The sequence below is a fragment of the Hemicordylus capensis genome, chromosome 1 (assembly GCF_027244095.1).
Source record: "Hemicordylus capensis ecotype Gifberg chromosome 1, rHemCap1.1.pri, whole genome shotgun sequence".
Classification (NCBI taxonomy): domain Eukaryota; kingdom Metazoa; phylum Chordata; class Lepidosauria; order Squamata; family Cordylidae; genus Hemicordylus; species Hemicordylus capensis.
This window is the reverse complement of record NC_069657.1, coordinates 265,610,276-265,636,414: the sequence shown is the minus strand read 5'-3', so window position 1 is coordinate 265,636,414 and position 26,139 is coordinate 265,610,276. Positions and strand designations below refer to the sequence as shown.

The 26,139-nt window shown below is 44.8% G+C and overlaps 1 protein-coding gene across 1 annotated transcript in view; it reads left to right on the top strand.

Annotated features, from left to right (window-relative positions):
* Positions 1-8,574: 8,574 nt before the first annotated feature.
* The window catches only part of ETF1 (eukaryotic translation termination factor 1), a 39,710-nt gene continuing 22,145 nt past the window's right edge, over positions 8,575-26,139 (top strand). Inside the window, exons 1-2 of the mRNA XM_053284899.1 lie at positions 8,575-8,869; positions 9,124-9,248. Coding sequence (XP_053140874.1) covers positions 9,163-9,248 — 86 coding nt within the window. The 5' untranslated portion in view covers positions 8,575-8,869; positions 9,124-9,162. The remainder of the gene's footprint in view (positions 8,870-9,123; positions 9,249-26,139) is intronic.

Here is a 26,139-nt window from a genome sequence, read left to right as displayed (position 1 = left end):
ATCCAAGTGTCTTCCTTCAAATAAGATTTTTTTTTTTTTTTTGCAAGAGAATTCAGGTTTGGAATGCAACTATGTTAAACTGTGTATGTTTGTGTCTGTGTTTTACATACTATGCATATTATATTAAAACTAGCTGATCCCACACAGAGTATCTGTGCAGTTGTGTACTGAGCCTGTGACATCCCCTGCAGCTCCCTTATCTGCATAGGGAATCCCCACTGCCCAATCACCATGGTGCTTCTGCTCTCACAGGCTCCTTCTCCCTATCTGCATATGGAATCCCCACTGCCCAATCAGGTGCTTCTGCTTGCAGACTCAGCCAGTCGCCTCCTTCCCACCACATCGCCACGCAAGGCCCATCTTGGAGAACAGCCAATCGCCTCCTTCCTACCATGTCGCCGTGCATGGCCCGTCTTGGAGAAATAATAATAGAGATGTTAAGGGGGCCCCACACATGCTGATCCACCCCCAGCACCATGCCCCTGCCCCTCAGGGACAACCCTGAGAACAGGTCTCAAAAATCTTAAATTCTGAGATATTTTGTCAAATCTGTTCTGCCATAATAAATAGTACATTGAATAATTCAAAAATTAGAGCAGGTTTACTCAGGCTTTGCTCCCACTATTAACTTCAACTAAATCCTCAAAATCCATAGGGCATATTCTGCCTTCTAAATCATGGTTTGATCTGGAGTGTCAAATTGTGAAGAAGTCGCTTATTAAATCATTTAACTTGTACAGGGAGAATCCAGTTTCTTAGACCTCTTAAGAATTAACTAAGCAAAAAACTGCAATATAAATCTCCTTTAAAAATTAAAAAAAGGGATGCCAATAGATCTTTTTGGCAACAACTTATCTCTGCTACACATTCAAAATATTTAGCCGTATTTTGGCATCTTATAACCTCCCATCCATACAACAGACTTCCCCATCCCTCTCACCATATTCCTGCTGGTGTATGGGATGGACATTTTTGGGAGGAAGACTCCAACATAGTTTTAGACCTTGATCCTGGGTATCTCCCCAAATGGCCCTCTGTGTCATGTGCAGAAATTGCTGTTTTGGTTAAGTAACTTAAATCAGGTAAAGCCCACTGTGATTTTATCTCATCTGAAATGCTTACTAATAATCTTGAGTGGTAGACTCCCATTTTAGCTTCTCTTTTCACAGCAATCAATCGTTCTGCCTCACTGCCAAATGACTGGGGTTAAGCGATAATTATTGCCTGCCATATACAAGAGGCAAAAGCGACTTACCAGTAAATTATCATCCCATTAGCTTTCTGAATGTTATAAGCAAGATGTTAGTTCTTAAGAACCTGGCTTGGACCTGCTCCAGGAGGGAACAGTTAGCATAGGGTCCCAGCTGTGCTCCATATAACATTTGAGCCATCTACTTTCCCTTGAATAAGTTGATGGCAGCTGAAATGAACATCCTTCCTTGCCGACTATGGAAGCTGAGAGTTGATGACACACTTCTCTGTGCCTGAGCAGCAGAATAATTGATTTGGGTTTCATCCCAGATTTCTTCATCCCAGATTCCTGAAATATGACCCCCAAATACTTAAAAACATTTAAGCTCCTCTAATGGTGCAGTGGGAAAATGGCTTGACTACCAAGCCAGAGTTTGCCGGTTTGAATCCCGGCTGGTATGTTTCCTAGACTATGGGAAACACCTATATCGGGCAGCAGTGATATAGGAAGATGCTGAAAGGAATCATTTCATACTGTATGGGAGCAGGCAATGATAAACCCCTCCTGTATTCTACCAAAAAATAGGCCAAGATTTTTGTTTAAGCAAGATGTTTGCAAGCCATTTGCTTAACAAATTTCAGGATTAAAGCCCAAAATTAATCCTGATTAGAGAAAGAACAGACATTGGCTGAGGAGCAAGCCAGCTTTAGGGCTGGTAGCTCCCCAATATATCAGGCTTTAATTTTACAGCACTTGATTGAAAGCTATTCATCTAGTCCAATACTGCCTTATACGTCACCTTCATTGATTTCAGATTTGCCTTTGATTTAATCTCTAGAGAAAAGTTGTGGGACAAGATTTTAAATACATCGATGAACCACCAATTACAAGGTTTTTTTACTCTACAGACTACGTGAGAACTCCCGTTTGAAGGTTCGTTGTAGTGCTGTGTAGTGCATTACACAAAATTAATTCCAACATATAGAGGAGTTAGACAAAGCTGCATCTTGGCCTCATCAATGCTCAACTTTTACATTAATTCCACAGTTTCCCATATGAATAATTGGGCTTTCCATCTGCCAAAACTGGCTGACATCTTACTATCCTTCTCTTTGCAGATGATGCAGTCATTCGTTCACAGACGCTGGTGGGCCTCCAAAAAGCCCTACACTCCCTTGCAAAATTTTGACAAGAACAAGCATTAGAGATTAATTACACCCAAACTAAGATACTTACTTTCACAAAGTGCCCAAGATTACAAAATTGGTCCTTGGATGGACACAAATTAGAACAAGTTAAGCGCAGTACACATCTCCAATATGTAATTCAAAATGCCCAGAAGTCTGTATTAGCCATCCAAACCTTTTTCAGCTCTGGTGGTACACATTTTGTTCCTGCTGCGATTAATTATTTTTAGCTAAATCCCGTGCTCAACTCCTTTATGGAGCAAGCACAGCTTGGTCCATATAGCAATCCAGCAGCACTAGAGTCAGTTCAAATGAAATTCTTGAAAAATATCTTTTAAGAGTCTCGCAGCGCACCTAATGTAGTTCTTCATTTGGAAACAGGTGGTTCCAATGTTGAGTCCACGGTACGGTTAAGTATCTTTGAATGCTGGTTAAAGTCCAATTTCTATCCTATGGGCTTAGCCCCCTTAATATTAATAGACAACTTTAATTTATCCTGGAAAAGAGCAGTTTGCAGAAGCTAAATTTATATGGATTTAACCATATAAATTTATATGGATTTATTTTATTAAGAATGGGATATGCCCAAGTAAAAATGGTACTTAGACAATGTGTTTATTTATTTTAAATTTATTTAACACACTTCGATACCACCCAAAACTCACGTCTCTGTGCGGTTTACAACAAGCAAACAAAAAGTTTAAAAATTAGTTAAAATGCATGACAACAAAAAAACTTAAAACAGTAGTTAAAACAAAATAAATGACATAGTAAAAGTTAAAACATTACAACAATTTAAATTTTTAAAACAACATTTTAAAATGATAGAACTGTTAAAACAATATTTAATTAAAAGCCTGGGTGAATAGGTGCCTCTTTAAAGACTTTTTAAAAGTTGTCAGAGATGGGGAGGCTCTTATTTCAGCAGGGAGCACGTTCCAAAGCTCTGAGGCAGCAGCAGAGAAAGCCTGTTCCTGAGTAGCCTCCAAACAAGCCAGTGGCAACTGCAGACGGACCTCTCCTGATGATCTCAATGGGTGGTGGGGTTCATAACGAATAAGGTGTTCTCTTAAATACCCAGGGCCCAAGCCGTTTAGGGCATTATAGGTTATAAATAGCACCTTGTATTTTGCCCAGAAACTTATCGGCAGCCAGTATAGATCTTTCAATACATGAGTAATATGGTCTCTCCGAGATGACCCAGAGACCAACCTGGCTGCTGCATTCTGAACCAGCTGTAGTTTCCAGACTACACACAAGGGCAGCCCCACATAGAGCGCATTGCAGTAATTCAGTATGGAGGTTACCAGCAGATGTGCCACTGTTCTGAGCTGGCATATCAGCCCAAGCTGATAGAAGGCACTTAGTGTTTTAGCATGGATAGGCAAACAGAACAATCCTTGATTCTCAAAGGATTTTTTCTCGGAAGCCAACCTATTAGTTCTCATCCTGCTAGATATTTAACTCAAATTACAGTTCCCAAAATATCGCAAGAGGTTTACATTAGCTCGTTTTAATGCATTACCCACTGCAGTTCTGGAAGGAAAGTTTAGAAAAATCTCACTGCTCAAAGATGGTGTCTTTGTGCAACAGGCATCATCGAAACCACATCCCATGTTTTATTATATTGTGAGTTATATAGGGACTTTAATCAACATTACATTTTTCCACTTTTAATTAATTTTTCCAGGCCACACGGATTTATTTTATGTAAGTTTTTTGCTGTCCGACCAGAAAGTTGAGATTTCCTTAAATATCGCTAAGTTCTGTCTGATTGCTAGTAAAATTAAACAGATACTAATTTCCTCATAACCGGTACAGGTTGCGCGTAATGAGTTTAAACTCACTCTGTATAGTATTGGTAGATACTATGCCAATAGTTTTTATGCCAATTGAGCTTATTATATTATTTTCACACACTTGTTTTCTTTTGTTCGACCTGGACTGTGGTTGTTTGCTGGTATGTGACTGTATCTGTGGATGGGGGATCCAGTGGTTACCCCATTGTCATGGACGGGCCACTGCCTGGTTAAGGTTGGTATCACGGTCACAATCCACCTCTGCAGGGGTGATGGACCTATTAGGATGGTCCGCCCAAAAAAGCTGCTAGACCCAGCAGGTTTCCAAAAGGCCTTGGAGAGTTTTGATGTTGGTGCAGCTGGTGATTCTGTTGATGCCCTGGTGGGAACCTGGAATAGAGAACTCACCAGGGCAGTAGATATTATTGCTCCTAAGCGTCCCTCCAGGCCTGCTTCTAAGATGGCTCCGTGGTACACGGAGGAGTTGCGGGGGATGAAGCGGTTTGGTAGGCGACTGGAACGCAAGTGGAGGAGAACTCGGCTTGAATCTGACAGGATGCAGCATAGAACCCATTTGAAGACCTACGCAATGGCAGTGTGCACAGCAAAAAAGTGTTTTTGGTCGGAGCGCATTGCGTCTGAGGGTTCACGCACCGCAGAGTTATCCCGGGTGGTGAGGAGTATAATTTATGTTCCTTCTGCCTCAAATCAGCTCCCGGAGATACTCTGCTGTGACGCCTTTAGTGGGTTCTTTGCAAATAAGATCTCCTGTATTCGGGCTGACTTGGACTCTACTATTCCTGCAGGGTCTGTGAGGGAGGTATCCTGCAATCCCTCTTGCAGTGTTAGGTTGGATCAGTTTCAATCTGACTCCTGATGGTGTGGACAAGCTGCTTGGAGCAGTATGGCCTACCACTTGTTCTCTGGATCCTTGCCCAGCCTGGCTGCTTCGATCTAGCGGAGAGATTGTTGGAGATAGCCTAGTCAATATCATAAATGCATCACTGAGGGAGGGCAGGGTGCCTCCCTGTTTGAAGGAGGCAATAGTTACACCGCTTCTTAAGAAGCCTTCCCTGGATCCTTCAGCGATGGATAGTTATAGGCCAATCTCCAATCTCCCCTGGCTGGGCAAGGTAATCGAGAGGGTGGTGGCTAACCAGCTCCAGGCGGTTTTGGAGGAAACTGATTATCTAGACCCATTTCAAACTGGCTTTAGAATAGCCTATGGGGTTGAGACAGCCTTGGTTGGCCTGATGGATTACCTTTACCGGGGAATCGACAGAGGGAGTGTGACTCTGTTGGTCTTCTTGGATCTCTTGGTGGCGTTCGATGCCATCAACCATGGTATCCTTCTGGGTCGCCTGGGGGAGTTGGGGACAGGGGGCACTGCTCTGCAGTGGTTCCGTTCTTATCTCTCAGGTAGATCCCAGATGGTGGAACTTGGTGACAGTCGCTCCTCAAAGCAGGAGCTGTTATATGAAGTCCCCCAGGGCTCCATTCTGTCACCAATGCTTTTTAATATCTACATGAAACCGCTGGGTGAGGTCATCAGGAAATTTGGTGCTGGGTGTTATCAGTAAGCTGATGACACCCAAATCTACTTCTCCCTTTCATCTTCAGGAAATGGCACTCATCCTCTAAATGCCTGCCTACAGGCAGTAATGGGCTGGATGAGGGATAACAAATTGAAGCTGAATCCAAGCAAGATGGAGGTGCTCATTTGGGTGCTCAGAATCTGAGGAATGGGTTAGATCTTCCTGTGCTGGATGGGGTTACACTCCCCCAGAAGGAGCAGGTGCACAACTTGGGAGTACTCCTGGATCCAGGCCTCACCCTGGTTTCTCAGGTGGAGGCCATGGCCAGGAGTGCTTTCTATCAGCTTCGGCTGATTTGACAACTGCGTCCATTCCTCAGAGAGGATGACCTCAAAACAGTGGTGCACCAGCTGGTAACCTCCCGGCTTGACTATTGCAATGCGCTCTACGTGGGGCTGCCTTTGTACGTAGTTCGGAAACTTCAATTAGTTCAGAATGCAGCAGCCAGATTGGTCTCTGGGGTAACCCAGAGAGACCATATTACGCCTATTTTGAAACAATTGCACTGGCTGCCGATATGTTTCTGGGCAAAATACAAAGTGCTGGTTATTACCCTTAAAGCCCTGAACGGCTTAGGTCCGAATTACCTTAGAGAGCGCCTTCTTCTGTGTGATCCCCACCGCACATTAAGGTCATCTGAGGAGGTCCGTCTCCAGTTACCACCAGCTCGTCTGGTGGCGACTCGGAGACAGGCCTTCCCTATAGCTGCTCTGGGGCTGTGTAATGCGCTCCCTGCGGAAATCCGCAATTTGAATTCTCTATTAGCCTTCAGGAGAGCACTTAAAACGTATTTGTTTGGCCTGGCTTTCCAGGGTTTTAAAATCTGTTTTAATATTCTAACCCGATTTTGGGGCTTTTAATCACTGTAATTGTTTAATTGTTGTTTTAAAATGTTTTTAAATTGTTAATTGTTGTTATATTGTTTTTAATTTGTTTTAGCTCTTTATTGTTTTAGTGGTTTGTTTTAATTATAAACCGCCCTGAGCCATTTTGGAAGGGCGGTATACAACTCAAATAAATAAATAAATAAATAAAGGTTTTCTTGGTCATATTTTGTTGGTGCTTAAGGATCTTCACTGACTTCAGTTTTCAGTATCTTTCCAGGTGCAAATGATGTGTGTAAATTTTTGTTTTGTTTTGTTTCCCCAGGCCTTTGGAGTATAGATCAGTTCTGGATATTTGAAACTTTATCTGTTTTTAGATTGCTGCTTTTATGTATTGATTTTGTGAATATTCGTATTTATTTCTATGGTTACTGTTTTTAACTATGTTATTGTAAATTACATTGTGCTTGTTTTAACAGGGAAAGGCAGGGTAGAAATGAAATAAAATGCAAAGTGCTGGTTTTGAACCATAAAACACACTGGTCCCAGGTTTAGTATCTGAAGACCCACCTCTTAAGCTTCACTTGAGGATACCATGAGTGGTCTGGGAGGAAAAGCTGATGCAGCAGCACTGCTGAGGCTATACAGGTGTGGCCCCATAGATGAAAGCCCACTGCAACCAATACAGCATATTATTTCAATAAACATTTTAAGAAACTTTTTTTAAAAATCCCTGTCTGAATCCAAGTGCGCCTGGATTAGACGGCTAACTTTTAGAAATTGGCCTTTTTCATGGTAGTGCCCTAACAATAGAACCCTCCTCTCCCACATTTGGTTGGCACCTGTTCTTTTATCCTTTAGGTGCCCAGTTAAACCCGTTGATGAATGGTAGCTTGTCTTACCTGCTGGTAGCTTATCATGGTAACTTGTCTTACCTGCTGCTCTTTTGCTGCAGGCTGTGTTTGTAGCTTTAGAGTATGGCTTTAACTTTCTTTGATGTGTAATTTTGAATGGTTTTACCAGTTTTCATGTAAGCTGCCTTGAAAATCTCAGGGTTGAAAAGTGAGATATGTACAAAGTGAGTTTTAAATCAAGAAATAAAATAAAATAAACATCCATCTACAAAGGCAGTGTACTACCAGACACTGGGGATATACACGGGAAAGTCTTAGTATCCTTGTGGACTTCCTGGGGCATAATCTGACTGGCCACTGTGGTAAACTGGAAACTTACTAGATGGCCCCACCTTGGTCTGTTCTATTATTGCTCTTCTTTAGACCCCATCTTTTTAAAACCACATCAGATCATGCGAATTAGCCCCCAATCAGTTGAAATGTGATGGTGAACAGTAGGCCAACCCGTCCACGTGTAATCAGTGGCTGCTGCTGTTTTATTATATTATAGCTTCTGGATTCGGCAATGAAACTTTGGAAAGTGCCTACATCCAGCTTCGTTTATAAGTTGACACTGACGAACGCACTCCCAATTATTATTATTACTACATTTATGTCCCGCTCTTCCTCCAAGGAGCCCAGAGCGGTGTATTACATACTTAAGTTTTGCTTTCACAACAACCCTGTGAAGTAGGCTAGGCTGAGAGAGAAGTGACTAGCCCAAAAGTCACCCAGCTTGTACTATGGCTGAATGGGGATTTGAACTCGGGCAAGCGCCCGGCCCCACCCAGCTTCCCTGTGGCACTCCACCCTGCGGAACGCTTTGACTCATGGTTCCACGCATTCCCAAAAAAGGTGTGCGCGTCCTTTTTAAAGAACTCGCAGCCGGACGCAACCAACGAACGAAGCTGCGGCGGACAACGCGAGGGTCGTACATCCGCCCTGAGTGACCCCTCGAAGAAACTACCTCTCCCTGCATGCAACGCGATACAGGCAATGATGGCGGAGCTTTCGTCGTCCTCCTGAGAAGCCATCCAATGGAGAGAAGGTTCTGAAGAGAACCGCAGCCAATGAGAGAAGAATAGGTGGCGGAAAGATCATCTTCCGCCCTCATACACGCGTTTCCTTTTTATTTCCCCCTTATTTTTTTGGCTGGGGACCGGAAGTGATGTCAGAAGCCCCATGTGAGGCGATTGCAACACATGCAGCGCGGAGGAGAAGAGCGAGGAGAGAGGGAGGGGGAAGAGCAGGAGAGGCGGAGGGGAAAGGAAAGGAAGGAAGAAGCCGGTTAAAGACGTCACAAGCGCCGTCGCGAGGAGCTCTTCGCTGCCGTCCAGAGAAGGAAGGGGAGAAAGGCGGCGGCGGCGGCCAGGCCTGAGGTGAGCGCGCGTGCCGGCGGGAGGCTCCCTCCCGGTCAGTCAGTCAGTCGGTCAATGGAAGCGCGGAGGCAGGACCGGGGGGGCGCGCGCGAGTGGAGGTGGGGGGAGCGGGTGAAGAAGGGAGGCGGCGAGCCGGGATTAACGGCTTTACTTTCTTCCCGTCCTCCTTCTCTTTTCTCCCGTCTCTTTTTCTCTCGCTCTCCCACCCCCCCCTTCTCTTTTCTCTCTGTGTCGGCCTTGCTGCTTTACTGCAGCCGCAGGAGGGGCGGTGGAGGAGGAGGAGGAGGGAGAAGATGGCGGACGATCCCAGCGCTGCCGACAGGAACGTGGAGATCTGGAAGATCAAGAAGCTCATCAAGAGCCTCGAGGCGGCGCGCGGGTGAGGAAGGCCCAGGCGGCGGGAGTGGTGGTGGTGGTGGCGGCGGTGGTGCTGGGCCTGCGTCTGGCTCAGGGGGCCCAACCTTGTGCCTTGCGCTGCTAGTGCGAAGAATGGAGCTTTTCTGTGCTCATAGCGGCTAAAAGCCTCCTCGGACCTCCCCACAGGAAAAAGAGCGTGTCGGGGAGAAGGCCAGGCTAGAATCCTCCCGGACAATCCAGTTTTCTAATCTGTAGCGAGTTCAGTTATGGGAGGCCATCCCCCCCCCATCTCGCTCGAAATCTGAAGTGTTACTGCCCAAGCATGAGATGGGGCTCCCTCACTGAGAACTTGGTCTTAGCTCTTGCTAAGTGTGTAACTTTTTGGGGAGACTAGATCCATATGGATGCTAGCAAATAAGCATATCAGGACAATGTGTTCTTACATAGCTTTTTTGCTATACTATTTTTTCCTCTAATCTACAACAGATATGCTAGTTTTCTATGTGCAAATATTTTATTTTTTTTGGTACAGCAGATCAGTCCATCTTGTAAATTGGAGTGCTGAAGTCCAGATACATATTGGCCCCCTTAGTCACAAATAAGTTCTTGCCTTACTTGGGAGCTGCATTTGCAGATGGGTGCATGCATGCACCACTTGACTGCTTTTTTTAGCTTTACTGTTTTGTTTTTTCTCATGAGGTTGGCTACCAATAGTAGTTGGGTGACATTTTAAGTGTTGTGGAAGTGATTTGAACATACATTTCAGCGCTGAAAACATTTACCTTGCTATGCAGCAGATGCACCTTCCATCACTTGATACCTAGTTCTCTCTCTTTTCTGTGCTCCCCCCTCTTCCCTCTGTTCTGCTATATAAAGCAGGCACTTATCAATGCCTCTCTGTCTCTACAAAAATATCCCCCCCCCCTTTTTTTTTTTTTTGCAAAAAAGTGTTTGCCGTTTCAGTGCAGATTTTTTAGATGGGACAGTCCTCCCTGATCTTATTGGCCTTGTAGTAATGTATGTGGCTAGGTTGGCAATAACGCTTGTCTGTAAGGGGAGTTATTTGGGGGAAGGTGGTATTCGCTACATAGAGATCAAATCTGGGCCTGAAGCACAGCTTTTTGATTATAAAGGAACACTCCTCCCTGAAATAGTGTTTTCCTCACCCCTTTGCAATGTGTTTTATTTACACAGAGAGCTGTTGTTGTGCTTAACTTCTCCTTATAAAGGCAGGTGTGATTTTATTAGTTGACTCTCCAAGAATAATAGCAAGGGACAGGAGTTCCACAAAATGCAATTGTCAAATGGCCAGTGGCATGCACTTGTCCCTTTTTCAGCACAGTATGAGACTCCTCCTCTTAATTTCTACAGGGTTCTCTGTACATCAGGAAAAAGATGAGGTCTGTTGCTTAGTTTTGAGTAGGAAACACAAGGCTTGCCGCCTCCTCTCTGTCTCCGTGCACAAAAGATTTATAAGAAGAGATCATCTTCTTGCTTTGGTAGTGCTCTAGAGTTGCTCAAAAGTAGCAAGACGTTCTCTTTTCCTCTGAATATCTCCAAAGCATGACTTGAACTGAGAAACAGATCTCTCCCAGATCCTCTGTGTGTGCCAGAGCTTTTATTTCAGTGGTGATTACAAATAGTGGCTATCAAGGCCAGCCTAAACTTATGGACCTTTGGTAGGGAAGATGGCCTATCTATAAATGCTTCAACAGCCCAAGAGAATCATGCTGAGGCTGCTGACTGGCAAGCGAATATCCTTGATTCATGTGGCTACTTCACATTTACCATTTTGCTGTGTTCTATATAGTATTCATTAGATATATTTGCTACTAATTTTCTTGCCCTTGTAGGTTTACATGTAATTATCTGAAATTATGTAATATGGCAGGCAACCTGAGTTGGGAAAAGCATATGGAACATCTATTTTTTTAGTACTATGTTGTGTTAAATCCTTCCTCACTTTAAAGCTGTTTGATAATATGTTTCATATGAGATGGATAGCCTGTTGGACTTTCAGATTGATTAGCTTTACTGGAAACTTACTAAAACAATTTCTGTAGCCTATTAAACATTATTACACTCTTCTTCTTTATATTCTATTTAGTGTATGTCCAGCCTCATAGTTTTTGAGGTTTGGATCAGTTGAATATTTACCATGGGAACTGGTCACTCTAGCTTCTCATTATGGATTTCTTGTTACTTCTTCAGAGGCTGTAGTTAGATCCCAGTGGCATAGATGAGTCAATGGTGTGATTCACTGGCAACTGGCTAGGCTTATTAGAAATGTGGCTACTGCTGTCTTCATTTATATTAGCCATTTGTCTGTCTCAAGCAGGAAATGAAAAAAAAAAGTATATAGGCAGTCTTCTCTGCTTCAAGTTCATAATTGGAACCCACATATAGGAGAATCTTGTTCCGGATTTCCACTGTCATGTCTTAATGTGCTTTACCTGAAAAGATCAAGTTGCAGTGGCACAGGATAGTAGGAAACCTGAACTATTTAAATGTTAAGGTGGGGTTGAAATGTAGATTCTCTTTTCAGTGAAACATTTCAGGTTCTAAAGTAGTATATGTAGTGTTATGCATAGGGGAGCTCCCATTTCTGGTAGCAGCCTCCTGAAAAAGTACCTCTCTCCACTCCCCATGTCAGGGTCCTCTGGATCAGAACCCCATGAGGTGCAAGGGGCTGCTGGAAGGAACTGTCCCCTTGCACTGTGTGCACACAAGGAAGATCTTTGTGCATGTGCACTGGGCTTTCTGAATCCTGGTCGCTGTATTTAATTGCAGACAGTTAAATTAGCCTTTAGGTGTTTGCAATTGATTGGATACTTTTACCAGACAGTGAACTTTTAGAGGTCTCCTCATGATTGCTAATGGTTGCTGTGCAGTGTTTTAGGCTGCTGAGGCTTCAGATTATAAAGTTTCTGGAGCGTGGTGTTATCTGTCTTTCAAGCAAATAATTTAGGGGTGTGTGCGTGCACATACATGGTCACAATACAGTGAAAAGCAGTAGAACAAGACACAAGTATCAGGGTGATGTTTTTCAGTAGGGAAAAATATGTGATGGGAATGTCAGAATAACTGGTGTATCTGAAATAGAGATGCCACATGCCCTACTAATCCGATCCCTCTTTCTGGGTGTGGCATTGCTAACTCTGTGGCCCATTTGCAAGGTTTTGAGAGGAGTCTCATTCCACTAATATGTAAGGCTAAATTCTACCAATTGGATAGGGAATAGGCAAGAAGAAAACTTTTGAAGCCTGAGTTTTGAAATCTTGTGAGTTTTAATGTCTGCTGCTGTGTTTTGCCACTTTGCAAGCAACGTTTCCATCATAGCAAATATTGCAGTTTCACAACTCTTATAACTTCTCATGAATTGTTCTAAAAGTATAGATTAGGGATGTGCACGGAACTGTTTGGCGCTCCATTCTAGGGGCACTGAGCTGGTTTGAAGGTGTGGGGGGTGGATAACTTAAGGGCAGGCGAGGGTGCTCTTACTCCTCCCACCACATTTTCCCCACCAGTGCTGTGTATTCAAAGGGTCCAGCAGGGTGGCAGCGTACCTCCCTGCCACCCCATTGCTTCCTCAGACTGGAAGTTTCCAGCACTCGTATGCATGTGCATGCACATGCATACGTACATCATGCACACACACTGGGAACTTCCGGGCACTTCTGGTTCGACGAAGCAATGGGGTGGCAGGGAGGTACACTGCTGTCCCGCCGGACCATTTGCATACACAGCGCCGGCAGGGGAAACGTGGCTATCTCCCCCCCCCCCCCCGCCACCTTCAGACTGCCAGGTGCCGTTTCCATGCACTTCCCTAGTATAGATGTACTTTCTCAAATCTTTGGCAAGCTGTAATCAAATATTTGTTCATCAACATTTTGGTTATTTGAGGAAACGTTTGAAATATTTATGCAGCACATATGATTAACATGACATTTTTATTAAATCCAATCAATTTAGGCCTTTGGGAAACTTTCTGGAAACCTTTCAAATTCAAAACTTTCAAAAACAAAAAAACCTTATCACTGAAAGTATTTGAGCCAATAGCTCTTTAATCCATGGCAATAATAACCATTTTTTGATTTTTACTCTGTAACCTATGTTCCAAAGAATACTTAAGGTAGATTCTAATGTTAGCTTAAAACAGTGTTAGAAAACCTATGTGTAGGGATATGAGAATAACTGGGAGACTAGTTTGTCTTTGCTTATTGCTTGTGTTAGACTTGTATTTGACCATTCCAAGTAATGTTTGTAGGACTAGAGTGTCTGTGGTTTAGCTAAGAGCATTGTTGAATGTGCTGAGCTTGTGGAGACCTGTCTCCTTGTGTGGGTTCCAATGCATAGCAACATGTGTTAGGGTACAGAATAAAATGCCAAAATAGAATGTCCACTCAATAGGCTAAATTTTCAATGAGTATCAAATGGAGGTTTAAATTAAATAGGAAGCTCAAAATGTTACAGGTGAGTAGAGATTCTTGCTAATCTACTTGATGAAGTCATGCACCCAGGAAATTTAAAACAGTGTGGAGCACTGTCAGGCTGTGTACCATGCCATAATTATAATTTCATACTGATCTGAGTTTTGTTGGCTAAGCAGAATAGCATCCCAGGTATTATTTGAAATAAATGGATTCTGGCAAAATAATACCTTGCTACCAGGTAATAAATGAGGGGATAGTGCTGAAAATAAAAACTCTCAGTGTTGTAAAAATAAAGGTTTGGGTGTAGAAATAGTACACAAAGATTATGGAGGAAGAAATTTATGTTTCTAGAAAAACCGCTCAGACAGGGAACGCACCCAACACCAATCATAGTATTAAAGGTAGCAGTAAATTTGGATTCTTGGCCAGAATGCAGCATACCTGCAAGATAGAAAATTGAAATCGATAAGTAAAAGAGCAGGTGAAAAACAATCTTAATATTAAGGGGAAACATGTGTTCTCCATCTCTCCTGTAGAAAACACGTGGAAAAGTACTTTTTCCACAAGTGCCAATGTGGAAAATTTAAGAGTTCAGAGTTGGAAGGTGTGGAAAATAACATTAAAAATATGGACTATCGTACATTTTGCAAGAACATAGTGGGCTCGATCCAAAGGTTTCTTGCATGAGGCACTTCCACGCATGCAAGGAAAAGCGCCCCCTTGCTGATTCTTCTCTTCAACTGCAGCCCCTCACATCACATCCTGTACCATTTCTGACTCCTCCTCAAACTTCAGAATTGAATTTTGGGGGGCACAGAGGACCTCAGCAGGAGGGGGTAGGAAAGCCCTATTTCTTGAACAGAATGCTGGCTGCTTGTGATATTTGCAGTGGTAGTTGTAGTTTTTCGGTTCCAACCCATTATTATTTACTGCTTAAATGTCAGGATACTAGATTTAAAGTGGCAGGTTTTTATCTACACTAATTGCCACTCAACAGTTATTGGGATGTTTTGGCTAAGTATCCAAACTTACTGCTACCTTTTAATAATATGATCTGTTAATTGTGTTGGGCACGTTTTCTTTCTGAGCGGTTTTTCTAGAAACATAAATTTCTTCCTCCATAATTTCTTTGTGTACTGTTTCTTTATTTTTACCACAGTGTTGATAGTTCTTATTTTCAACACTTGTTGATCACTTATTACCTAGTAGCAAGATATGCTTAAGCAAAGAAGGACTATTTAACATTCCACCTGATGAAAAGTTCTGGAGAACTTGAAATCTTGCTGCTTACAATTTTGTCATTCTGGTTGGCACTAATAAAGGTACAACCAGACTGACTTTTAGACTTGTTTTAATGTACTGACACTGCTACCTAGGCTTAAGTAGCTTCGGTTCGCAGGGACGTGGATTTTGTGGGAAACTTCAAATTGTAAAACACCCTGATGTTTCTTTAGCGTGTTTGTAGTATGTGCACTTCAGGTTTTAATTTAACCCCCCTCTTCTAATCCCCTTCCCCCATTTGTCATTGAATAGATAATGTGTGTGGGAGTGAAATACACTTAATTTTTGAATATATAGATTTGTTTTCTGGGGATAGTAATCTGAAAAACTTTAATCACAATTTGGAAACAACCATTTATAAAATGCTGAGTGATATCCAGACTAAAGCTCCATCAGCAGACACACCTCCCATTAACAGAGCCTCTCCTTGATTGGAGGGAGGAGTCCCTGCAGGCTCCATGGCATACCATTGGCCAGTCAATGGATATAATCTGTGAGGCCACACCCATGTTCCAAATTATAGTTAGCTTCTCCTCATCTCAAGTAAATACACAGATGGTAACTGACTGTGATGAGAGCTTCTCCTGGGGGAGCAGTAGTCTGGATGCCGCTCGGTGTATTTTTGGAAACAGACTTCTCACCAGGAAAACGTTACCACACATCACCCCCTTAGAGTTCACGAAACAGGATTAGATGAAAAAAAGGTTGAGATTAGTGAGGGGGCTCTCTCTTGTCTTTTAGGTCCCATTTGACAACTTCTCCATCTATAGGAGAAGCTTTATGTGTCTGTCCAGCACCCCATACCTAATTTTGCCTATTTCCCCTTTCTTTTGCATCCAATTTTAATGGAAGCTCAGGTGGTATAAAATTGGGTGGAATGTTAGGTTGCTGTTTGTGCCATCCCTTAATCTAAAATGGTGGCAGTAGAATGGGGCACATTATCCTAGAGCCAACTGACAGTTATCTAGGCTGTACTTTGCCTGGCCTGCTAGTCGTTTGTGAGTGAATGGAAGAGAATAATACTTCGATTGTGAGTGTAAGACATTTCCCCATCCTACAAGCACCATAGCCTGCAGAATAGGACTAGGACTTGAGGCTAGCTTCACTGCTGGAGTACCAGCAGTTGCTTCTTGCACTTGCCCCGCAGCCCAGCTTGCTGTGCAAGAGCAAATCACTTCTGGTATAGTGTGGGGGATGGTGCTTTCCAGTTTCTTCATATGATCTCCCCAACCTTCCTGGCAGTGTTCAGAGTCTTGAAATGTTTTGAGACTTCCCACACAATGTAGAGATGTAAAATTTGCAAGCAGAAATTTTTGCTTAAAATAAAAAGTAGTGCACAGTCTTCTTAGTAGCTGGGATTCAGATGCTTCTCTAGGCCTAAAGTAACTTGTAGGGGGTTTCTTATTTCTTTGTGCCATGCTAGGTGGTTGGACCAAGTGACCTTTGTTCCAGTTCTGATCCTTGCAGTCCTGTAGCTATAACCTGGAATTTTAATCTGTTAATAACAGGATCAGTTCATTTGTGCCCCTCCTTCACCAAAAATTTGAAGCAGTAGCAAAAGCAATATGTGTGGTTTTAGCTTCCTTCTTGCCATGTTTTTGTCTAAGCCCTGGAAGTGCCCTTGAAACGCATTATTTGAAATGTTCCGGCTTAATAAAGAAACCTTGAAGCATCTGAGGGTTCCATTACAAACACACACACACCCGGTATACAAAAAGGTTGGTGATAGATGGTTATAGTTGGATTTCATACCATGTAGATAAAACACTAACTGAATAAATGTTAAGAGGCTGACAATCTGAACTGAGTTGCACATGGGTAGGCAGGGGCAAAGCTCCCCCTTTCCCTATGCTTTCCCTGTGGAACTATGTCCCCGAAGATCACCTCTATTCCCCTTGTGAGCAGAAGTGTTCTTCATGTAGTACTATTAGTTTGGTTGTTATCCATTATCTGCATATGTCCCAAAGATGATATGACATTGTTCCTGTTTGGATGAATATGGGTATGTTTTGGAAATGAGCAGAGCTTGTATTCTTCCATCCACTTGCCTTTAAACTGACTTCTGTAGAGGCTTATGTCTTCATTGAACTAAAGCAGAAAAGATGGAGAATAGCTGTAAAGGTCACTAAGCCCAGGGGTGCGAATGGAGTTGCAGGGACTGCTTGCCTATCTGCCGGGGACTCCTTGTATGTCACTTCTGTGAGCTGAAGCAGCTTCCATGACTCTTAACTGGAGGTACCAGAAACTGAACTTCAAACTGTATGCGTACAAAGCATATCCTTTAACAACTGATACAGGTCTTCTCCAAAGCTCACAGTTATGTACTAAAACACAGTTGTTGTACAGATAAACTAAATATGTTCTATTAGTCTGGTTTATTGTAATCATTACTTTAATCATCTAGAATATTACTACAGGAGCTAAAACCAAAACAATCTTCTCTATATATAATTCTCGAAGGCATACCTGTGGCTAATCCCATACGTGGCAGCTCTCACGAGGGTTCATGAGCAGAAGCACCTGATTGGGCAGTGGGAATTCCATATGCAGATAAGCAGGAGGAGCCTGTGAGAGCAGAAGCACCATGGTGATTGGGCAGTGGGGATTCCATATGCACATAGGGAGGAGGAGCATGTGATAGTTAAGGTCAGTTGGAACACAACTGTTGCTTGATTGTAGAGGAGAGGAGTCTATATACCCCTGCTAACTGAGCAAAGAGGCAACTTTAGAAAAGTGGTGATTCTCTATTTAGCAGCGGAGAGCAACTAGCCCTTTCTAACCCCAGCTCAGTATCCCTCCAGTGGCTGTTGCTGGTGCCTCTCTTTGTTTCTTTTTAGATTGTGAGCCCTTTGGGAATAGGGTGCCATATTTATTTATTTATATCTATGTAAACCGCTTTGAGAACTTTGGTTGAAGAGTGGTATATAAATATTTGTAGGCGTTGTAGTATATGAAAGGATATTGGGCAGGGGTCTGCAAAGAGAGGGGTCATGAGGGAGGAAAGAGCCCCTTCAGGAGAAGGAGGCTGCCATTATGTGAATTATATGAGGAAGCAAGATCTGTTAAATCACAAAGGGCGGGGGGAGAGAAAGAAAGAAAAAAAGAAGGGAGGGCAAGAAAGACAGAGGAGAAGAGTAAGTGGGAGAGAGGGAAAAGAAGGGAGTGGGGGAGAGAAAGAAGGGTGAGGCACGGGCCTGAGCCTGACAGCGGCTTGAGAGGAACGAGCAGCTGTGGCAGCAGTAAGGAATGGCCCAGTCAACCACTGCTGCTGTTTGGGGCTGTGGAGGGATGCAGGCAGCCAAGGGATGGGTCCAGGTCTGTCATTGGTGTGAGGGGAATGAGTGGCCGTGGCTGTGTTGGCAGTGAGGAAGGACCTGGTCAACTGCTGATGCTCTTGTGGGGAGGAGAAAGAGCGGGGCTTGAGTAAGGGTGGGGAGGTCTCTGCTGATAGGGGGCTGCAGCTTGGCCAATAGGCACCAGCAACGCTGCAGCTGCGACCAAGAAGAGTGAAGGAGATGGAGCAAAAGGATTGAGGAGTGACCAAGAAGGGTGAAGGGGATAGAAGCAACCAGATGGTGGAGGAGGAGCAGGAGCATGGCTCGGGTGAGGGTGGAGAGATCTCTGAGGTGAGGCGGGCTGTGACGGGGTAAGGGTGAGCAATCAAATACTAGCGCACAGATGCTCTGCACGAGTTAAGCTAGTACTAGCTAAACCACACAGAGCATCTGTGCTTATCTCCAAATTCCCCATTCAATCTCTCTTTTCCCCTACCTTGTTTTTTTCTGTGCCGTCCCATTGGAGCCTGCATGCCCGGCTTGCTTCCTTCCTCACAGCCCTTGGTGGGAGGAGGCACCTCCCTGTGCTTATAGGGGAACCTCATACCCTACCCCAGGACCCCTCAGCTTCCCCACCACATGCACCCCCAATCCTACTCTCTCCTCCCTCCAAAGTACTAATCCCTCTAACCCTTCTCTTCTTCCTAGGAGGCATCTCCTCCTGCCGCCTCTCCCTTCTCCAGCTCCAAGGCTCGCTGACTCTCAGCCACCTCCTTGCCCTTCACTCACTCGCTCTTTCTCTCAGCCACCCCCCACCTCAAGGCCCTGCCCCCAGCCCACCTCTTCTGATTTCCATGAGCAGATGATTTGCTTGTGAGCTGGGAGACTCTCCACCCACAGCAATTTTCCCCTCTCTTTCCTAATCTCCAGCCTCTGTCACCCTGCCAAGTCTCCTCATGAGGACGACAGCTGAGCCAGGACTTTCCATCCGGCCTGCACAGACGGCATTCGTTGCGTTCTCCTGTCTTGGCTCAGCTGTCCTCCTTGTGAGGAGACTTGGTGGGCTGATGGAGGCGGCAGTTGGAGCTGACCTAGGCAGCAGTGGCCCCATTCTATGTCTCTGTTCTCTCCTCCGCCCCCCTGTTCCTCCTTGGTAGCAGCTGCTCGTCCGTCAACCGCTCAGCTCTCCTCCATGGCGTCTCATCAGAACTCTCGTGGGATGTGCCCCGTATACCCGTAGCATTTTATACCTATATAGATTTGCTGTTTGGATTTAAGGGAGATTGTCAGTTTCATCAAATCCCCTGTTCAAATAATAAATAAGTTCTTCAAAGGTGCAATCATAGAACTGACCTTTTTATTTACATTTTTAAAGCTGGTTTTAGGAGAAAGCTAATTGTACTTTTGTTTCTGGCACAAGACACAATGATATTTTATTTGCGTAGATGATTGATTCTGAATTTCATACCAAATTTTTACACAATAATACTGCTGATTTTATTACAGAATCACATAGAAATGTCTTATGTTGGCTGAACCAACATATTGGGATATAGTAGTTACAGAAAAGTGGGGAGCTGTACAAAGACGCTGTTTTCTAATCAGCAACAGCCTTGTACAATCATCTTTGGTTTCTGATCCTTTATCAGACATTGTCCACACATACCTGAAGTACAGGAAATGAATCGTTGGTACTCACCTGAAAGGTTATTCTCCTCAGAAGTATAGATTGTATCCGTGAGGAAACACTCAGGAGATGGGCCAGGGCACACCCCCTCGAAATGTGCCCTATACTTAGTATCCTCCAGAGTGGGGTCCAACCCGTGAGGGGAACTGGCATACGAAACCAACCCAGAGAGTTAGGGCCAGGGGTACGTGCCAGGAGACCAGAGAAGCTAGAGGGTGGGACGGATACAATCCATACTTCTGAGAAGAATGGCCTTTCAGATGAGTACCAGTGATTCATTCTCCCTCAGAAGAGGATTGTATTGGTGAGGCATTATGGGACCTACCAGGACCTTGCGATCGGGTGGGAAGTCTGGTCTTAAGTAGGGACTACCTTTTGTAGGACGTGCCTGCGAAAGGCTGCATCCGCATATGTCCAGTCGTGTATCTTGTAGTGCCTCACAAATGTGGAGATGGAGGCCCAAGTGGCTGCATGGCAGATGTTGCCCGGAGGGGCCAACATGGAGAAGGTGACAGTAGTGGCAGCGCTCCTGGTGGAGTGAGCCGTGATTCCTTCAGGAAGTGACGCGTATGAAGCTGTATATGCCAACTGGATACATGTGCAAATCCAGTGGGAAAGGGAGGACGTAGAGACCTTCTGTCCCAGGGAACAATCCCTGAATGACACAAAGGACTCTGACTGCCTGAGGGGCTTAATACAGCGGAAATAAATGCACACAGCCCTGCACATGTCCAGGGTATGCCACTCCTTCTCCTTAGGGGGAGGAAGGGCTGGGGCAGAAGGAGGGAAGCATCAGCTCCTGAGCCCTATGGAAGACTGAATTGACCTTAGGAACATAGGTTTGATTGGTACAGAACAGCACATAGTTGGGGAAGACCAGGCACAGTTCTTTCCGAACTGACAGGTCCCCCAGATTGGATACTCACCTGGTGGAAGTTATTGCGACCAAGAACAAAACCTTCAGGGTGAGGATCCTCAAGGGGACCAACTGCAGGGGCTCAAAGGGTGGCTTCGTGAGGGCCTTCAGGACCAGGTTCAGGTCCCAAGTCGGGAACCTGTGGGTTATGGGTGGATTGAGGAGCACTGCCCCTTTGAGGAACCTCTGAACATGAGGATGCCTGGCCAGGGAGGAGATCCCCGGAACCTGCAGGACTAAGGAAATGGTGAAGACTTGGCGGCGAAGGGTATTGTGATGGAGACCCCTGTCTAGTCCCCTTTGCAGGAACCCCAGGACATGAAACACTGATGCGGTGAGGGGGGCAGTGCCCAGTGAAGAGCACCAATTGGAGAAGGCTTTCCAGGTTGATTGATAAATCCTGATGGTCGAAGGGCGGCGAGAGGCCAGAATGTTGTCCTGGACTGCGGCTGAGTATCCACATGCTCCTAAGGAGCTCGGCTCAATCTCCAGGCAAAGAGATTGAGCCAGACTGGCTCCGGATGGAAGATCGAGCCCTGACTGAGCAGTTGAGGATGGCTTCCCAGAGGCATTGGCGGCTTGTTGGACAACTCTACTAGGTCTGAAAACCACAGCTGGTGGAGCCAGTGTGGAGCCACCAGGATGACTTCCTCCTGTAGCTGGTGGATCCTCCAGATCGTTTGGGGAATTGAGGCCGGAGTTTGGAAGGTGCAGGCCAGACCGACAGGCCATGGAAAGGTTAGGCATCCACCCCTTCAGCTCCCTGGGAGAGGTAACTGGAGGGGAAGCGAGCCAGTTTTGCGTTTCCCAGAGAGACAAAGAGGTCTATGATCAGGAGACCGAACCTCTGCACAACCTGTTGGAATATTCGAGGGTCCAGGGATCACTCGGCCTGATCTATCTGTTCCTGACTCAGCCAGTTCGCCACTGTGTTGGAGGCTCCTCTGATGTGGTCAGCTTCCAGAGAGAGAAGATGTCTCTGCCAAGCGAATAAGGCTGTGGCCTCCTTCATTAGGGCCTTGGACCTGGTCCCACCCTGGCGATTGACATGTGCTTTGGCCATCGCGCTCTCTGTTCTCACCAGCACGTGCTGGTTCTGAACTGCGGGGAGAAACTCCATGAGGGTATTCCTGATCACTCGGAGTTCCAGCCAGTTTATGGAACGTGACCTTTCGCTCTGGGACCAGAGGCCCTGGGCTACGAGGTTCTGGCAATGACTGCCCCAGCCCTGAAGGCTGGTGTCCATGGTCACCCGGATGTGGCTTGCTGGGAGGAACCTGCTTCCAGGGAAGAGTCGGCCATGAATGTGGCTGCTTTACCCAGCTTGTTCAGGCCTTACCTAAGTGCGGTCATCTCTGGTGACACTAGGGGGCTCAGCTCCCTGACCCACAGGACAGCCACTCTTGCGAACATCAAATTGGCTGTGGAGGCCCTGAAGGACAGGGCTGGTGCCTCATGCGACCTTCAGAGGGCAGTGTCACACTTCTTGTCTGTTTTTCAGGACCTTATCCCCATCCTTGGTCAGCCACGCCCCCATTATCAAGACAGCCACCTCGGCATCCACAGGTGGTACCTGGAGCTTCTCCATGACGGCTTTGGTAGAGTTGCAAAGGTGTCGTACTCCTGGTCGGGGCCCTTTGCTCTCACTGGGTTTATCCCACCCATTCTGGAAGAGGTCCAGGAAAACCTGGGGACAGGGTATGGCCACCTCCAGCTGCTTTAGTGAAGGCGAAAAACTGAAGACTGAGGGGATTGCCCATTCCTCCTGTGGGAGGCAAAGTCTTCTGATTGGCCCTGTTTGGAGCAGGAGGTCGCTGTCAACCCATAATGCCTCACGGATACAATCCTCTTCAGAGGGAGAACGTTGTATTATGCTTATATATTAGTTTAAAACATCCCAGATTTATTAAACTTGTGTTCAGGGCATCTTTTAAAAGTATTTTCCTTGACTGGGGACTACCTGGCTGCAGTGATTCCATTCTTATTTCTCAGATGACTTCAAAGAGGTGGTAGACACTCCTGCTCGCTCTTTAGGAATTGCCTTATGGGGAACTGCATGGTGTTCGGTTACCTTGTGTGGTTTTCATTACTTGTATGAAGTTACTGAGAGATGGTGGCTGACAGACTAATATTGGGTGTGCCAAATAATTTCTTGAGGATTCAATGGGGATGGTTTTTGTTGTTTGCTTTGTGCCTAGAGATGTGAAGGTCTGTAGAGAAACATAAATTTGGGGAGAATTCTTTTCCAATTTTGTCTCAAGACCAGAGATGGAGAAAATGAAATTTTTGGAGTGTCAGTATGGTGTATTAAAGAGTGTTGGACTAGGATCAGGGAGGCCCAAGTTCAAATCCCCATTCAGCCATGATACTCATTGGGTTGTCTGGGTCAGTCATTTATCTCTCCAGGATCTGTCTTCAGCTTGGCCTTTAAGGTGTCTCAGTGGGGCATTCATTGCTGTTGTAATCGAGTCCATCCACTTTGCTGCTAGTCGTCGGCTTCGTCATCATTATGGACTTCTCAAGGGAGCTGGGTTTTCACATAATGTGTCCGAAGTATGATAGTTTGAGCCTGGTCATTTGTGCCTCAAGTGAAAATTCTGGATTGATTTGATCCATTTGTTTGGTTTTCCTGGCTGTCCATGGTATCTTCAAAAGTCTTCTCCAGCACCAAAGTTCAAAAGCATCAATATTTTTCTATCCTGCTTGTTCAAAGTCTTTGTAGGTATAGACTCATCATGGCATCTTCTATCTATCTATCTATCTATCTATCTATCTATCTATCTATCTATCAAATTTATACTCCTCCCAAACTTATGTCTCTGGGCAGCCTAAATATCCTTTCCAGGGCCTTCATTGCAACCTTACCAAGTGCTAGTCTGCGGTGTATTTCTTGACTGCTGGATCCTTTACTGTTGACGGTTGATCCTAAATGGCAGAAGCCATCCACCACTTAAGTGTCTTCATTGTCAGTTCTGAGGCTGGTTGCTGTACCCTTTGTCATTAGTCTAGTCTTCTTTACATTTAGTCATAGTCCCATTTTTTTCACTGTGCTCCTTGACTCATTAATAGAGCTTGCAGATCATCCGCATTCTCCGCTATCAGAGTGGTGTCATTAGCATAGCGCAGGTTATTGATGTTTCTTCCTCCAACTTTAAAACCACACTCATCTTCCAGTCCAGCTTATCTCAGTATATGTTCAGCATATAAGCTGAATAAATAAGGAAAAAGTAGACAGCCCTGCCTTACTCCTTTGCCAATCTAGAACCAGTCTGTTTCACCATGTTCTTTTTGGACTGTGGCTTCCTGTCTGTGCTTGTTCCTGGAGGGTTTGGTAAATTACGTGCTTATTGCTGCCATGCGCTTTCCATCGGGTGGTTCCTGAAAACTTCAGAAGCTGCAACTGGTATAACATGTTACCAGACACTTTGCTGGGTTTAAGTGTAAGGAGCTCTGGGCTCCTTGGAGGAAGAACGGAATATAAATGTGATTAATTAATAAACAAATAAATAAATAACACATGTACTAAAGAAGCTCCACACTGGTTGCTGCTTCGTTTCTGGGCACAGTTCAAGATGATGGTTTTGATTTTTAAAGTAGTGAAGGAAGAGCAGTGTATTTATTCAGAGTCACTTTTGGTGTTCTCTGAACCTGATACTGAGTGGAGACGGGATGGTTTAGGAGGCACACAAGAGTGGAGGGGCTGGGACAGTGGTGACCAAAAACAATGGGTGGTTACTAAGCCTAGTCAGTTAGTGGACCTCCTTAATGTTTAGGAGAGCTTCTCTTCCATAAGCATGTTGGTTTTTGACAAGTGACCAGAAGTGGTGGGAGAGGAGAATGAAGTGGAAGCTTGCAGAGTGATTGGACAAGCTGGCATGTGCATACCTGAGCAGGCATCTATCTAGGATATGTTCACTGATAGGGTATGGGATATATTATTTTATTTATTTAATTAATATACTGCCAGACTCTGAAGTCAGTTCATAGCCATAAAAACAATACAAGCGCAATAAAACAAACTATTAAAACGAGTCAAAAACAACTTAAAATGTTCCAAGATTACTAAAAGCCAGGCTAAAAAATGTGTGTTAAGGACTCTTTTAAAAGCTGACAAAGATGTTAAGCTGTGGTTATCTATAGGGAGCACATTCCACAGCCCAGGAGTTACTACAGAGAAGGCCTAGCTCCTGAGTTGCTAGCTCCTGAGTTGCTAGCTCCTGAGTTGCTAGCTCCTGAGTTGCTAGCTCCTGAGTTGCTAGCTCCTGAGTTGCTAGCTCCTGAGTTGCTAGCTCCTGAGTTGCTAGCTCCTGAGTTGCTAGCTCCTGAGTTGCTGCCATCCAGAGATGGACCTCTCTCAATGATCTGAAAGTGCGATGGGGATCATTCAGAAGAAGGTGTTCTCCCATGTAAACCGGTCTTAAGCCATTTAGGGCTTTAAAGGTAATAACCAGCACTTTGTATTTTGCACGGAAATCTGTTGTCAGCCAATGCAGTTGTAAAATAGGCATTATGTGGTCTCTCCCAGAAGCTCCGGAGACCAATCTAACCGCTGAACTTCCAACTGAAGTTTCTGAACCAATTGCAAAGACAGCCCCATGTAGAGCGCATTGCAGTACTAAGCCTAGAGGTTACCAGAGAGTGCATCAAAGTTCTGAGACCATTATCTTAGATAAATGGATGCAGCTTTCAAATCAACCAAGGTTGATAGAAAGGGCTCCTGGCCATAGCCTCAATCCGAGAAACCAGAGTGAGGCCTGGGTCCAGAAGCACTCCCAATCTACGTGCCTGTTCCTTTGTAGGGAGTGCAACCTGTCTAGAACAGAAAGATCTATCATGTCCCTCTAAGTATGATCCCTTCAAGGTTTACCAGCAGTGTGTGGGCCCTGTGGCCAGTTGGAATAGGCCTATAGTTGTTATGCCACTATGAACTCCTGTGCTGTATGAGACAAGCCAGCCCCGAATGAATATTGAAGGATATAATAGCCATAGGGAATCAGTGCTTTGGGGCTGTGTAGAACTGAGGGTGTGTAGCTTTGTTTCAAAGGATTTAGAGAAGAAAGACATAAAAATAAGAGATGAGATGTTCTAATAATCCATATCTTGGTGTGCCCTGTCACACCTGACCTGGTTTGTTGGCAGAGGAGTACTCTTCTCCATGAAATGGTTATTTCCCACTGTCTTTAGTAGGTCTGCAGACTGCTGTTCTTATTGCCTTCTAAGAACTCAGTAATGATATCCAATGTAGATGCTTCTTTGCTTTTCCATAGGGAAACTGCTTTACCTGGTAGTTCTTTGACTCTGCCTGTCAATGCTGATGCCAG